This window comes from Silene latifolia, chromosome 7 (assembly GCF_048544455.1).
Source record: "Silene latifolia isolate original U9 population chromosome 7, ASM4854445v1, whole genome shotgun sequence".
In the NCBI taxonomy this organism is placed as follows: Eukaryota; Viridiplantae; Streptophyta; class Magnoliopsida; order Caryophyllales; family Caryophyllaceae; genus Silene; species Silene latifolia.
In genome coordinates this window covers 36,236,049-36,251,884 of record NC_133532.1, presented here as the reverse complement: position 1 = coordinate 36,251,884, position 15,836 = coordinate 36,236,049, and the positions used below count along the sequence as shown (strand labels likewise).

General features: G+C 37.1%; 1 protein-coding gene across 1 annotated transcript; it reads left to right on the top strand.

The window, feature by feature from the left end:
- The first annotated feature begins 12,290 nt into the window (after positions 1-12,290).
- On the top strand, positions 12,291-13,781 carry LOC141589964 (uncharacterized). The gene is made up of 3 exons (XM_074410583.1): positions 12,291-12,807; positions 12,937-13,137; positions 13,255-13,781. Exons 1-3 carry the CDS (start codon positions 12,291-12,293, stop codon positions 13,779-13,781), a joined length of 1,245 nt encoding a protein of 414 aa, XP_074266684.1.
- The last annotated feature ends 2,055 nt before the right edge of the window (positions 13,782-15,836 follow it).

The following is a 15,836-nucleotide window of genomic DNA, read 5'->3' as shown; positions in this document are numbered from 1 at the left end:
GGACCCTAAGGATGAATTGGGTATGTCCATTCTAGCTAGCAAAGTATTTAAAGACTCCGTGTTTGGGTCAAGGTGAAACTGGATTGGATATTTGGAATGTGGAGCTCGGGAAAAAGAGGCTTTGATGAACAAATCTCTGGAGCTTGATTTTGTGGAGTTAAGGCTTGATGGGATTATGGCTTGTAATATGGCTTGGAAATGGAGTCTTTTGGCTTGATGTAGCCTGAGCACATAAGGGTAGGTTAAAATGACGTGGGTTCAAGTTTCCATGTCTTGGCCCTAAAGGATGGGTATACTTGACGAGCTTGAGAGGATTCTCAAAATTCCTAACTATCTCCCTAGAACAGTCTCGGGAAGGACTTAGGGTGTGATGTGTGGAAGGCTAAGTGAGGGTGCTAGATGACCATCTTCATCAATGTCTTGATTCTATATAGACGTCAGCAGTATTCTATATTTGATTTCATACTCGTTCTTGATCTAGACTCTGATTCTTGGTCTAGAATATATCTCGACTTTTGCTCAAATTCTTGATTCAGTTTTTTTTAGGATGACATCGTCTTTGGTTATTGACTTGACTCGCTTGATTGAGCCTTCTTCTTTTGACTCTTTTGTCTTGGGCTATAGGCATAACTACGGCTTTGGATATTGATCTTGGTCATTTCTCTTGATTGAGCCTTTGTCTTTGATCATGGCTCGTATCGTCTTAGATTTGCTTGGGTCAGACTAGCACCTTTTGATATGAAACGGGTTGGTCTTTTAGTAACACGGGTTGTTTATTGTGGGGAATGGGCTTGCCTTCCGTCATGGATTGTTAACAAGGGAGATGGTCTGGATTCGTCCTAGAATCTCTTGAGATAGGCTCGTCTAAACTGGGGTTATATTGTGGTTTCTATTGCCAGACATGGAATTGGTAAGAAAATGAACACAGAGTTTTAGGTCCTCTACAATTTGGAATGGAACATCATTTAAGTGCACTCACATTGACTGTCATGTGTTGTTGTTGTTTGTTTTTTAAATATCTCAAATCAATTCTTGTTGTCACAGAAAAAGGGTAAAGGAAGAGACAGGATAGAATATGTGGATTGAAAATTATACCTTTATTGAAATGAATAAATATATTTAACATAGACTCGAGAAGACATGTGACTCGTGGGACAGCCCCAGGTTGTCACTAGGAATAAAAATGGAGAAAGATACTAGAACAAATATGAGATAGAAAGCCTAAGACTCGGACTCGGACCCGGACTTTGACGCGATCTTAGACCCAGACTCGTAATCATCGGCCCATGCTTGAGCATTTTCCCTTCCAGCAACTGGCTTCGACATCCGGCTTTGAGCATTCACCCATTTGAGCACCTCGTCCTCATCATTGGGAACATTGAAAGGATAATAGTCAAGAAAAGTTTCCTGATAAGTTGCATATCCATGAGGATCGCCTAAGCTACCTTGTGGGTTAAATGTTGAGAGGGACAACCTCCCGCTTTCGATCATATCCTGAATGACGTTTTTTAATTTGTAACATTTCTCTGCATCATGCCCTTTGCCTCTATGGTATTTGCAGTAGGCATTCTCATCCTAGAATTTGGATTTCTTATCTGGGTTATGCGTAGGTCCTATAGGCTTCAACATTCGTTGTTCCATGAGTCTCTGAAAGGCATCGACGTATCTAATACCAATGTTGGTAAATTTCCTAGGATGTGTGCCCTTATTTTCGAAAGCCTTTGTAAATGACCTTGGAGGGTTGTTAGGTTTCTTTGACAAAGGGTCCATGAGGTTTCCTTTGTTGATTTTGATTCCCGGATGAGAATAAGTAGGAATACATTGCTAACTTATTGTTTTCCCCTTAGGACTGTCAAGTTGAGGGTTTGTCCGGACACTTTTCATCTTAAGAAGTTGGGCATCAAGCTTCTTATCCATTTCAGCAAAATGGTTTTCCATGTTGGAAAGCTGAGAGTTTAGGCTATCAATAGCTCCCTCTATTTTGGAAAATTTGTTGTTGAAGGCAATGGAAAGCATGAGCATTCCACTTTGGATATCTTCGTCTTTGAGGACATTGATTTCTTTGTCATCATGACGATCGAGGAGATGAGAACAATCCAAGAATGATTCTTCAACATGTTTAATGATATTGGAGCCAAGAGGGTCGGTCTTCTTGGATTTATTGGCGGAAGGTGGCACAGGAAGCTTGCAATCCTCGATCATATCCTGAATAATATGCTTTAGACAAAAGCATTCCTCCGTATCGTGTCCCCTACCTCGATGGTACTGACAATATGAATCGCCCATCCATCTAGGGAATATCTTTTCAGGGTCTGGGGTTGGACCAATTGGATGAAGTTTTCCTTGGGAAATCAGTCTTTGTAGAGCTACTTCATATGTGGTTCCGAGGTCATGGAATTCCCTATGAGCTCGTCTCGGCCTTCTGGGTGGAGTTTGCAAGAGGTTAACTCCCTTATCTTCATTGGCTTTCTTAGATGGGTGAGTTGTGTTGAAGCTATGCCCTGGCCTTGGGGTATGAGAGGATGGTAGAGGTTTCGTCATGTCTATCTTGTTTTCCATATTGATGACACGAGTTCTCAAGTCTTCGACGGTGGCCTGAAGCTTACTGACTGTAGTACTTAGTTCTTCAACGGCGACAGATAAACGTTCTTGAACTCTTTCATTGGAAATTGCAGAATCCCTACCAAGAAGAAAATGATGCACATTACAACTTGATTTGACATGGGATCACGCATATTAAGGCGACAAACAAAGGATATGTTACGAGACGAGATGACTAGACTCTTGACTTGTGAATCCAGGAAATGTCGTGAGTGACTTCTCGTGTTTGGACTCATGGTGTTTGACCTTGACCTTAGACTCGAGTGTTGACTTTGGCAGAGTGACATTTATGTGGTTGACTTGATTGACGGGGTTGGCAACACGTGTTAATTCTAACTCGTGTGTTTAAGACAAACTTGACTCGAGGTTCGGGTATGTGTGTCCTAAACGTGTACTAGGAGAATTCGAGAAACAGACATGGGAATGACTCGATGTGTTAGCCTCGAGTGTGTGAGACTAGGTGTGGAAATGTTTAGCTCCTAATTGAGTTGGGGTAGAGAGTCCGAAATGACGGCGTGACGCCTTAGGACTTTGACTTGAATTTTGAAAAGACCCAAAATGTAAAGAGAGACGGGTTTATGACTTGACAGAGTTCCGACTAGGACATAGTCGGTTTGAACTTTGACTCTAATTTAGTCCAATTGAATTTACATATTTATATTTAAGCGGTTTGAAATTATTTTGAATAAAACGTTTTTGTTTTTTTTTTTACGTTTTTTTTCTTTTTTTGGATTTTTGGACTTTGGGATTTTCATTTGGATTTTTTTTTGGACTTTTATTTTACACGGATTTTGAAATGGGTATTAGGCCTGAAGTTTGACTCGTCATTTGGACAGAGTTTCGGCTTATTTTGTGCTATTTTGAAAATGTTTACATTTTGAAAAGGATTTTATTTTACAAAATTTCGTCATGGTTTGGTTTATAAAATGGTGATCACATATGATACAAGTATATATACAAGCATTATAACGGGATGCTGAGTGCATCTAAAAGGGTTTTGGTTTAAAGGGTGTGTTGCCATACCGAACGATCAAACCCGAAGTCTGTGGAGAGGCTCGTACCAAACAAGAGTAAGGCTGATTCCTAGTCCATTTCCTCAAGTAGTGAAAGTCCTTGATACAAACAAGAGTAAGTACCATGGTATGGATGACGTCAATCGCTATCCATCCTTAGGCCCAAATAAGAATTAGGACCGTTTAGACGGGACGATTGGTCGAATTGGTTGGGTTGGGCCTAGGAAGGCCGAATAAACGATCTAGGAAGACCGAGTTATGAAAACCGACAATTCTCTTGTACAAATTAGTCCCTAACCTTGTTCAAGTTTCACCCTTTTGGCTACACGTAAGTGTATTATCCCCAGCGGAGTCGCCAAACTGTGGACAATGGGCCACGGGGGCGCTTGGGAAACAAGCGTTTGCATTTGTGGAGTCGCCACCAATTTATTGTGGAAAATTGGAAACCGTTCGAATACCTCGTGCCATGTCAAGACACAAAGTAGTGACATGAACACCAAGAACTCGTTACCCTTAGCATTCTATGTCTAGAATGACTCTCGTGGATGCCAATGAACACGGATGTTCACAGATATCTGGAGTAAGGGGTGAGGGTACGTATTAGGAAGCTCTTTTGATCGAACACCTAATCCCGCCCGCCTCCATAGCGGCCTTTACTAATGATTAGGGAAATTGTCTATACTCGATATATTGTCGATTATATGCATGCGATGCAACATCCATTAGATTAATCATAGCATGTGAGAATTAATACTAAGTCAGTAAACACGTAATTTATCATACAAGTGGGTTGAAGTAGAGATTTAAGATTGATTATATGTGAACATACAAACAATACAATGAAAGGAATACAATAATAAAAACTACAATAATGAAATTTACAATAATTACATTGGATATATTGATTTATGTCGAAAATACTTTTAAATTGGATAATTTTAGAAAGAATAAATAAATAAATTAACGGACAAAAATTAGGGTGATAATACGATTAATAGTTAATTAATACGTAAACTAATAAACTAGGTCAAAGCAGCAATGGAGTTCAGAGACAGAGCTGCGTCCTTTGAAAGGGGGCAGAGCTGCGTCCTTTGAAAGGGGCGCAGCAGTTGCTGCGTCCGTTCCTTGGCTCAGTTCTGGCTGTGAAGCCGGAATTGCAAATTGTTAATGTTAATGGGTGATTTTAATGATTGATTAATATTATTTACTCGGATGGAAGTGATTAATAGATTATTTACATATGATTTAACGGTCATAAAAGCAATAAACATGGATGAAATGGAATTAGAACGAATATTACAAGATTAATGAGGGTTAATTAGAGAATTAAACAAACTAATTAGGTTAAATATGATGGACTACAGATAAACTAATGATGAATAAACAGGTGAGAATATATCAAAGGTCGAATTCCAGAAACTCAATATGAATGAATCGAATTTCTACAACCCGGTTTGACTTTAATAACGAAAACCCGCAAATATTGGTTATTTGGGATTTAAGTCGGGAACTAATGGCAAATTATATGTTAAATGAAGATGACCAATATGCTATGCATTAGAATTATCATGCTTAAATCGTCATATGAACAATGAACAACAAACGAAAGAAAATAAAAAAACAAACGAATTGACAGAGGACGAAGGAAGAAGAAAGGAAGCAGGAACTGCGGCAGCCTCACGAAGAGGCGCAGCAGGTACTGCGTCCCTTCGAAGAGGCGCAACAGTTGCTGCGTCCTTTCTCGACGGTCACCTTCTGTTAATCCGTAAAAAGGGTTTAAAAAAAGAGGTTTTAGAAATCAGTTTTAATTATATTTTCGACATAAACCTTACATTAATGATTACAAAAATAAACAATAAATAAAAGAGAGATTATACACCCTCAGGCTTACATGTTTGACGAAACGAGATGAACTAAGTTAACGTTTAGTGATGCTCGACTCGAATGTAGACGAAAGTGCCCTCGCAAGAGGAAAAAGACTAAGATTGATTAATGTTGATTATTGTGGAGTTGGTCAAATTGGTCGGTCATGCAAAACGAGGCTAGTACTCAGAAGGATCCAAGCTTACGTGGTTGAAAGTTCAAGCACGTAGACGCCAAAAAGTAAGAACGTGGTCTTAGAATGCAAAGGGAGAAGAGAAGGGCGGACACTCGCGTGAGAAATATGTGAGATTGAAGGTCTCTATTTATACTAATCACGTGGAGGAAGTAGGGTTTTTCGGAGAAACTTTGGAAGCGAATCTCGAAAAGATATGAAAAAGATACGAAAAATACGCAGAAAAGGACTCGGGAAGAGGCGCAGCAGGCACTGCGTCTCTTGGAATAGGCGCAACACCTGCTGCGTCCTTTCCCAAGTGGTTTCCTCCTGCGGAAGAAAGATTTCCGTGTTTAGTTTATGGAATAACGAAATAATTTGGTTTTCCTTAATATTTTGTGTGAATATTACGGGAAATTGTTTACCAAAGATTAAAAGATTTATAAAATATGGAATAGAAATATCCGGAACATTCCAGAACATTCTGACTCGGCATTTTAATGGTTGTCAGAAAATGAAGACGGTTTTAGGCCCGGACACCAAATGTACTCTAATTACTGTCAAAACGACCGTATCGGCACGTAGATGACAATTAAGAGGTACACATAAGTGTTTGAGCGATCACTTGACGATAAACTTACGAACTGTCATAAATCGTTCCGCGTACCAAATATGCTGCCCAATCATCACCGGGTGGTTTGCGGGAGGTGCAGAAATGAGGTGTCTACAGAGACTCGTGTTACAATCGAATGATATCGCCTATAAGTAGGAGTAATGAAATAGAACAACTTTAAAAAACAACGAAATAGTGGGAAAATACAACATTCATCGTTATAATACTTGTAAATATTAATACAAGTATAGCATTTATATAGTGACCTCTACCCAACTATAATAAATGATTCCCAGATCCAAAATTCATATTAACTTGGATGTGAGCCTACGGGCTGTCTACATCTTTACTAATATAAATTGGTGGGTTAACCCTCTTAACCGATTCTACAATTAGAACTCTCGGTCGATGATTTTACTTTAAATTCATCCTTAGCCCGAACCTATTGCGGCTACGGTCGCAAAATACCTTCGTTGAGATCAACCAAACTTTCGAAGTGTAATAACTACTTGATACCCCACTTACCCAACGTCAATAGAAGCACCCCGAAAAATCGTATTGTACCCCTTATGAAATTGAGATTGATGGGCTCCTACTATTTGGTAAGGCTAAGTCTCAATCTTTTAAAAGTAAAGGTCTTGACAATTTATTATCTATCAATTTTAAGTGAGCTAAAAATCGAATTATCGATAATTATAATTAACACGGTCGAAGACTCGATATGATATGCATGTGTTGTTATGGCGATTTGGAAATGCATGCAACATATTAAGAGAAATGCAAAGCAAATAATAATTTCCTAGTATGGCCTTCCTAAAATAGAAAATCAAATAATGTATTACATATTCGGAAACCAACTCCTTTGGTCCCTTGAACTTCATGTGACACACCTCCCAAGGAAAACATCGTCTTGACCGGAACTCCTTTCAGAATGGCTCCATCTTTAGGAAACTCCGGAATTACAAAATAATAATAAAAATACATGGCTATTTCTATTATACATTTGTAAAAAAATTTAAATCTATTAAATTACAAAACGGTGATGCGAAATCACACTAAAATCACAACTAAGATAAAATTACATAATTCAAAATTATATAAATAAAATATGACATTCAACAATGAAATATGCAGCATTATAATATGTATCTATCATGCCAAATTATGTGCCAAATCGCCCTATTGAAACCTTATATCATATATAATGCGATTTTATGGAAATACGTGATAATAACTTATTAAAATCATAAATCAATACTTAAATCAAATTTAAGCCCAAGTTAATTATCCTAACTCTTTTAGGACTCAAAAATTAGTCTTTACTCAATTTTTGACAATAATTCAACTTGGTTTTGTATTATTGCTTATTAAACTTCTTTTAACCATAACAATTATGAAATAATTCCCAATAAATCATAAAAATCTGGAAAAATTCGAAATCACATTTTTGTAAATACTGGAATGTTACCAAGATTCCAAAAACTCAATCAAATTACCCTACAAAGTATTTATAATTTTTCATTAATGAATCGTATAAAACATAACTTTTACCATTTAATTCTAAATTAAACATAAAAATTATGGAAAAATCAAAATCAAAATGTTGAACATTCTTAAAAAATTTCCAGATCCTGGAAATCGCAAAATTTCAACCAAAAATTTCGAATTTATTTTTATGACTAATAAAGTTGCTCTTTTATCGATTTTATAACATAAAAATCAATAATCATACCAAATCAATCAAAATTAAGTATGCAACTGTAGATCTGATGTTCATATCAAATATAAAACATTAGGGAAAAATTTCATGTCTTAAAATTCATTTTAGCTATTTTTGCTAAAAATAGTCACTATTTATATCATTTTAACCATTAAAATTATAAATCATGCATAATAAATCACATTTATCTCAAATTTTACATACAATGTGTAAAATATGCATGTGACATCATATTAAAATTTCATGGCATGTTTCAAAGTTTTAACTATTTTTAGTCATTTAACCACCATTTATACCATTTTTATCACATAAAAATCATAAATCATGCAATATTAATCACATTAATACGAAATTCTACATACAATACATAAAATATGCATGTGAGATCGTACTAAAAAATCATGGCCATTAGTGAAGTTTAACTATTTTTAGTAAATAAAAGTTCATTTTACTCATAAAAATGTAGTCATCCATAAATCATCAATATGACCTAAAAACATTTTAGAACCAGAATGTATAACATGTAAAAATTTTCGTGGCTTTATCCTCATAAATCACAAAATATCTAGTTTTAATTAAGTTACACTTAACTCGGAAAAACCAAACCGATTATGCATGCAACACCAAAGCTCTTGATACCAATTGTTCGGTTCATATACCCCTATTAGACTCATCTAATTCATTTTATAAATTACCAATAATTTATATTTATGTGGATCTAGTGCATGCATAACGAAATAATGAAATGAGGAAGAAAATTGAGTTTCCTTACATTGTATATGGTTCGAATTTTGAGTACAAGTAAGGTCTCGTACCTTCACTTTTTCTTGAGCTCAATTAATTTGGGATGATCCTCCAAGATCTTCAAGTGTCAAGCATAGAGACACTCCTCTTAGTTGCACCCAAGACTTTCCCCAAATATTTCAAATAATATTAACTAGATATTATAGGAAATAAAATCCTCTTTTATTATTATTATTACTACACTAGTAATATAAGATAATAATGTGTGATTATGTGAGAGTTTTAGAGAGAAGCATGCAAAATTGGAACATGGAAAAAATGAGCAACCAAGTGCCTATTTAAGGACACTATGGCCGGCCACTTAGAGCACAAGAGGCTCATTTTTTTTCCTTATTTTAATTGCATGCTTGTAGGTGTAGAGTAGACATGTCATACTAGGTGTAATCATGATGTTTAGATCGTCTTACAAATAGCTAGAAGACAAAACCTAGGAGTGTCATATACTCCTATAAAACCGGTTATGGGAGGGACTTTTGAGTCCATTTTGGTTTTTGAAATTTGTCCCACAAATGCTTATTAGTCTTATGTTTAATTATCTTACATAATTAAATATTAATTTGATCATACAACAATTATGTGACAAATTAATAAACAATATACACTCAACTTATTGAGTGATATTTTACCATTATAACAATGTATAATGGGTCCCATAATGCCCAATTTAATTTATTTACAACTTCTTGTAAATATAATTAACTTATAACCTCTACCTCAAAAAACCTTGATTAGTTTAATGAATTAACGCTTAATTATTAAATTAAATCTTATTTAATCACATTACAATAAGATATAAAATTTCATTAGTCAATCCTCGCATAATTGAATAATAAACTTGTGTTGACTCGAGTTGTAAACTCAACCTCAACAAACTCACACAACTATATATATATATATATATATATATATATATATATATATATATATATATATATATATATATATATATATATATATATATATATATATATATATATATATCGAGACTTGATCAACCCGTATCAAATACATTTGATCAGAAATTATTTGGTTCCATCCTATAGGTGTGACCTTATGGGATCAACTGCTCACCACCGTCAAACGACAGTAGTGTCAAACTCTAGTTAGCCAATCATTACTGATTAATGTTGATCAGTTGACTATATATTTGAATCATCCCTTACTTATTCTTATTATGAGATTTAATTATGATGTTTTAATCATGTGATCGCACTATTGTTGAGGACACTTACTCCAACACACAGTGCAAGGATCCGAGCGGCTTGACCCCAACACGAGCGGACTGTGCAGCAAAGATCTGAGCGTCCCCTCCCTGATCCGAACGGATCACAAGGTAGAACAGCCCGTGCCACAGCACAGGACGAGCAGATCGTGGCAGGACTAGCAAGGAGTATCCGCGCATTTCCCTCGGTAGTAGCATTTCCTCAAATTTTCCTAGGGTCTTAATAGTAATTTAAGCCCTTAGTAACCCTAATCCTTGTACCTAATCTTTAGTATAAATACCCCTTTGTACTACCTAGATTAGCATCAATCCTTAATCAATTCTTAATCATCTCTTAATCTCATCTTAATAATCTCTTAATTTAGTCTTAATTTAGTTGTAATACATTTCTCAATATTAATCACATCTTAATATTTCCTTAATTTCTATATTGTTCTTCCTTTTATTTGGGTAATTAGAAGATTATTTGGGTTTATTTGGAGGATTGACAACTTTCCATCAATCATCAAGTACTTCTATTATTCGTTGCTTTATTATTTGGAATCATCTTTATAGGTATAATTTCTCTTTACCCTTGTTTAATTATTGTTAATCACTTTCATTTATTCATCATGTTTTTCTTTGTTAGTATGATTGACAACCTTATTAGCATGCTAAACTTAATCATGAGTGAGTAGTTCTTTAGCTAGGGTTAATGGGGAATTAGGGGAAACAAACATGGGGATTGATTCATGCTTAATCTAATATGTTTTCATAATTAATTTACTTGCTTGTTCTGATTTCAACTTATGCGCATGTTATGTTTGATGAAATGCGAGCCTATGAATCCTTGCATTTTTTACCCATCTCTTATCTCTTCAATGAAGCTTCTAAGATATAAACAAACTTGAGCCTCATTAGACCATGCATAGAGTTGAATAGGAAGGATTAAGTCGACTTGTAGGTGTTGTATAGTCTAGACGACTCGGCTCCGGGACCCAAACCTTCTTACGGATTGTAAGATATACACTAACTCGATCCCATTACAACAATAAGTGCTTGCATCTAGTTGAGAACATGTTTGTATGATCAACTCCCATGAATCCCCTATGAACCCATAACACCCTAGTGTCTTTAATCAATTGTTTACAACTCCCTTGAATTGCCTTGCTTTATTTCCATTAATTTACTTTCATTTTGTTGATTAGTTTAGATTACACATCACCTCAACCCAAATTGTGACACCCTAAGACATAGCTATTTACAATTGAGAATCCTACATCAATACCCGTCCCTTGGGATCCGACCTTTACTTACCTCTTTAGTAAGAGTAGTTTGTTAAGTTATAAATATTGTTTTGGTTGGTAGCTTTTGACGACAAGTTTAAACCTGACCACTCACTCATTGGTGATTGTATACTTTGATACTTAATTATTATGAAGTTCACATGTTTTCATATTTTAAATAAATTATATGTTGTCTCTTATTATTTGCTCATAACTATTATGTTACCTGATTTTTCTTAAGTCATGGCTGGAAGGACTCCTTGTTACTCCCCATTGACGGTGGTTGTTGATATTTTTTTTCAAGTTGATGCGGTTCTTGGTCGTGGATGGGTTTTGAGAGAGACATAATAAATAATAATTATGATGTTTAGTAATCGAACTTTGTTGTTTTATTTTAGACTGGTTTTCATTCCCGAGAGTAGTTGTATGAGTAGTTAAATATTACTTTATCTATTTTTGTAGCACCAGGATTTATCGTCATGGTGTTTCCACCACCATGGACTTTTATTAATATAAAATGCAATATTTATCTAGCTTATTTGTATTATTAAATTCGAGATTGTTACAGTTGGTATCAGAGCCTAGAACGCTCCCAACACTCTTGGATTGAAATAAGACTTAAACAAAGATTAATTATGACTAAAAGAGAGTGGGGTAGAAACAACTAAGGACTCTATTTATGTTTATATTAAAGGTCTCTTACTTGCATATGAGTATTATTTTCGTTTATTCGTTACTTGTGGCTGAGTAGTTGCTTGATAGTGGTAGTTAGGCTTCTACTACGTGGGTTACCTAATTGTTTAGTTGCAGATGAACACTCGGCATGGAAACAACAATGGTAATGGCTAAAATAAGAGGACTTGTTCGATCGAAACTCTATTGAAATTACTGGAGAAGGAGAATAATGCCCAGCCAAATGAAAGGGGGAGATCCATTTTTGAGGGTTTAAATCGCCACCAACCTCCGCTTTTCATGGGAGTCACTGACCCAGTTATCTTAGAAGGTTGGATACGTGAAATGGAGAAGTTGTTTGTCGTGACTCACATGCCTGAGGAGGAAATGGCTGATATGCCTAGCTATTATTTCCGTGAAGAGGCGGATCGTTGGTGGGATCTCATGAAAGAATCACTGAAGGCTCAACCCGGGTTTGGATGGGACGAAGTCAAGGAAAGTGTGAAAGCTCGTTTCTATCCAGAGCCCCTTTGTTGGAAGAAACATCATGAATTTTTTGATTTGGAGCAAGGGGATATGACGGTGGAGCAATATACCAGCAAATTCACAGAATTGGCTCGTTTTGCTTCAATGATAATCCCGACTGAGAGAGAGAAAACTCGTCGCTATGAGTTGAGGTTGGCCCCCAAGGTTCGTACGACAATTGCAACAGTCCCTTCACGAACCTTTCAAGAAGCTTACGACCGTGCTCTTAGTGTTTATGATGTTGTCCTAGACCAAGAGGCTCATGAACGTTGTTCGGCTAAGAAAAACCCCGCTCCATCATCTTCTTTTCAGGGGCCAACAAAAAGGGTGAAGCATGGTAACACATAAGGGGAGGCACGTTCTAACCCTACTCCTCAAGGTGACCACCGATGTTACCATTGTGGTGGAGCTTATCACCCTGGAAAAAGTTATTCCAGGAAGGATATAAGATTCTTCAACTGTCAAGGTTTAGGTCACACAACAAATCGTTGCCCTGAAAGAACGAATCAAGCTTCAAGGGCTGGTAACGTGAATGATAAGTCTCAGCAGGCTCATGTCCAAGGCCGTGTATTTCTTATGAACCGTGTGGAAGCTAAGGCTCACCCAGATGTTCTTACTGGTACATTTCTTGCAAATTCTACTCCTGCATTCGTAATTTTTGATACTGGTGCTTCTTTATCATTTATTTCAACATCGTTCGTTAGTAAGACTCCACTCATTCCAAGTGCCTCTATTACCACTACTATATCTCTTCCCACGGGATAAATTATACCATGTTCAACAGTCTTTCGTGATGTTCCCATATCAATTGGTGGAACCAACATTCCAGCTGACCTTATAAGTTTCAAACTCTCTGGATTCGATATTATCCTCGGTATGGATTGGTTAGCAAGGTATGATGCAAAGTTTGTATGTCGTGACCAAAAGATCATTCTCAAACGTCCTTTAGGAACGAGGGTTTCATATAAGAGCATCTCGACTGAACCCAGGATTAAATGGGTGTCCGCACTAAAAATGGAGAAATTTTGGAGAAAAGGATACGAAGTATACTTATGCAGTATTCGGGATGTCACTATGGAGGTTAAGATTGACGATATTCTTATTGTTCGCGAATACACCGACGTGTTTCCAGAGGATCTTCTAGGTGTCCCACCGGAACGAGATATTGAGTTTAATATTGATCTTCTCCCTAGTGTCAGACCGATCTCAAAGGCTCCTTATCGCATGGCTCCCGCCGAGATGCAAGAATTAAAGAAGCAGCTAGATGACTTAATTAAGAAAGGATTTATTCGCCCAAGTGTATCGCCTTAGGTGGCTCCGGTATTGTTTGTAAGGAAGAAGGATGGAAGTATGCGATTGTGCATTGATTATAGAGAGCTAAACAAGGTGACGATCAAGAACCGTTACCCTCTACCAAGAATCGAGGATCTATTTGATCAACTGAAGGGAGCAAGTACGTTCTCGAATACTGATCTGAGGCCGGGATACCATCTGATTCCGATAAAGAAGGAGAATATCTGTGACACCCCCATAATCCAAGTGCCTTACCAGGACCACTCAGGTATAAGAACGCACCATCTCGGTTTCCCGAGGCAATGATAATCAAAAGACAATAACGAAACATAATTTAAATAGTAATAAAGTTTAAGTGATTACAATCCAAAACCCAACTGATGAAAGTATAATACATGTTCTCCAAAAATCCAAAGGCCTAATAGCTAAACAAAATGTCTGACAACAGCGGAAGACTCTTCTAACTGCAAGTGATGACTCATCCCAGCTAGCCCATAAGCACCATATCAAACCTGCTCAACAACTGCTCACCATCCCCGAATGGATCACCACAGTTTTATAAAACAAAGACGGGGGTCAGTACTAATCACACAATAATATAATTACAATCAGACAGGAAATCAAAACAGCTCAATCGTCACATCAACCCGAACTCCATCACCAACTCCTCAATACTGACTACACACTAAAGTGTGTAGCCCTGCCAGAGTACCCATCGCAACAGGTTACTCCTCGCCGCCAGTGGGGGACTGCAGCCGTTCCCACCTAAGCCCCGCTCATCTCCATCGAGCGATAAACCCAAATCCATTAATGTGCACATCCCTTCTGTGGCGGGTTCCACAGAAGGCGAATCATGGGCATGAAGCCACTCCCGCAAGTGACTCCACTCAGCCAGGGACGCACCCTGAAGATCACAGACAGATACAATCAACAACAATCAATAATGATAAAATCCAACAACCGTCACAGTACCAATATTATACTTTAACGACAATCACAATCAACACCAAACCACATTATGTGACTAATACTGAGTAGGGAAACCCTACCTAAAATGCAAACACAAGCAGACGATCGCAATAGCTGTATCAAAACCTCTCCTCTATGAATCCTCCTCCTATCACATGATCACATAATTACTACTAGCACAACTAACCATAAAAACCCCCAATCCCCCAAATTATGGTTTAAACAAAGTTAATTAAATGCTACAAAATTGGTATGTAGATCTTACCCTTGACGCAAGGATCACAAGGACACAAAGAACGATGAAATCCGACCTCTCAAGCTCCGGGATTTGTCAATAACGCGGATGAAGAGAACAACGTAGTTTTAAACCTCCTTTGAGTGAATTAGATTTATGAAAAGTGTTTAGGGAAGAAGACGATATAAGATATATACTAATCCGCATCATTAACAAAACCCGTCAAAATATTACCCGTCAACTGAGCTACTCGATCGAGTAACTAACGTACTCGATCGAGTGCCACTTACTCGATCGAGTGCCAAGGCTACTCGATCGAGTACCCTACAGGCAGACTACTGTTTCGTAACTCAAAACACCCTTACTCGACAGAGTAAGGCCCACTCGATAGAGTACCCAGAGACTCATAAAACCGTAGTATTACAGTCTTCCCTCCTTAAAAAGAACTTTGTCCCCGAAGTTCAAACCACAACAAAATAAAAACATACTACCACACTCCCGACACTACAACCAAAACAAAACTCAACATAAAAACTCCGACACATGCTACCAACCCAAACTCAACCCGACACAACTAACTACTAACTATACCAAAAACAACATAAAAAGATGCAAAAACTCTTCGCGATCATCTCCTACCCCCCTAAAAGAAACAAGGTTACGTCCTCGTAACCATACATACCTGATCAAAAAGAAATGGATAGCGCTCTCTCATGGACTCCTCTGCCTCCCATGTAGCCTCCTCAACCTCATGATTAGACCAAAGAATCTTAAGCAAGACCATCTCACCATTTTTAGTCTTCATAACCTTCCGGTCAAGAATATGCTTAGGCACCTCAATGTAAAACAAGGACTCATCTAGCTCTATG

What these genes read in the sequence shown, in the direction of transcription:
- LOC141589964 (XM_074410583.1), top strand. Translation starts at nt 12,291, where the DNA reads ATGGAGAAGTTGTTTGTCGTGACTCACATGCCTGAGGAGGAAATGGCT. An exon ending in AACAAAAAGGGTGAAGCATG is followed by an intron (nt 12,808 to 12,936) that starts GTAACACATAAG and finishes TCAACTGTCAAG; the next exon opens with GTTTAGGTCACACAACAAAT. An exon ending in ATTCGTAATTTTTGATACTG is followed by an intron (nt 13,138 to 13,254) that starts GTGCTTCTTTAT and finishes CATGTTCAACAG; the next exon opens with TCTTTCGTGATGTTCCCATA.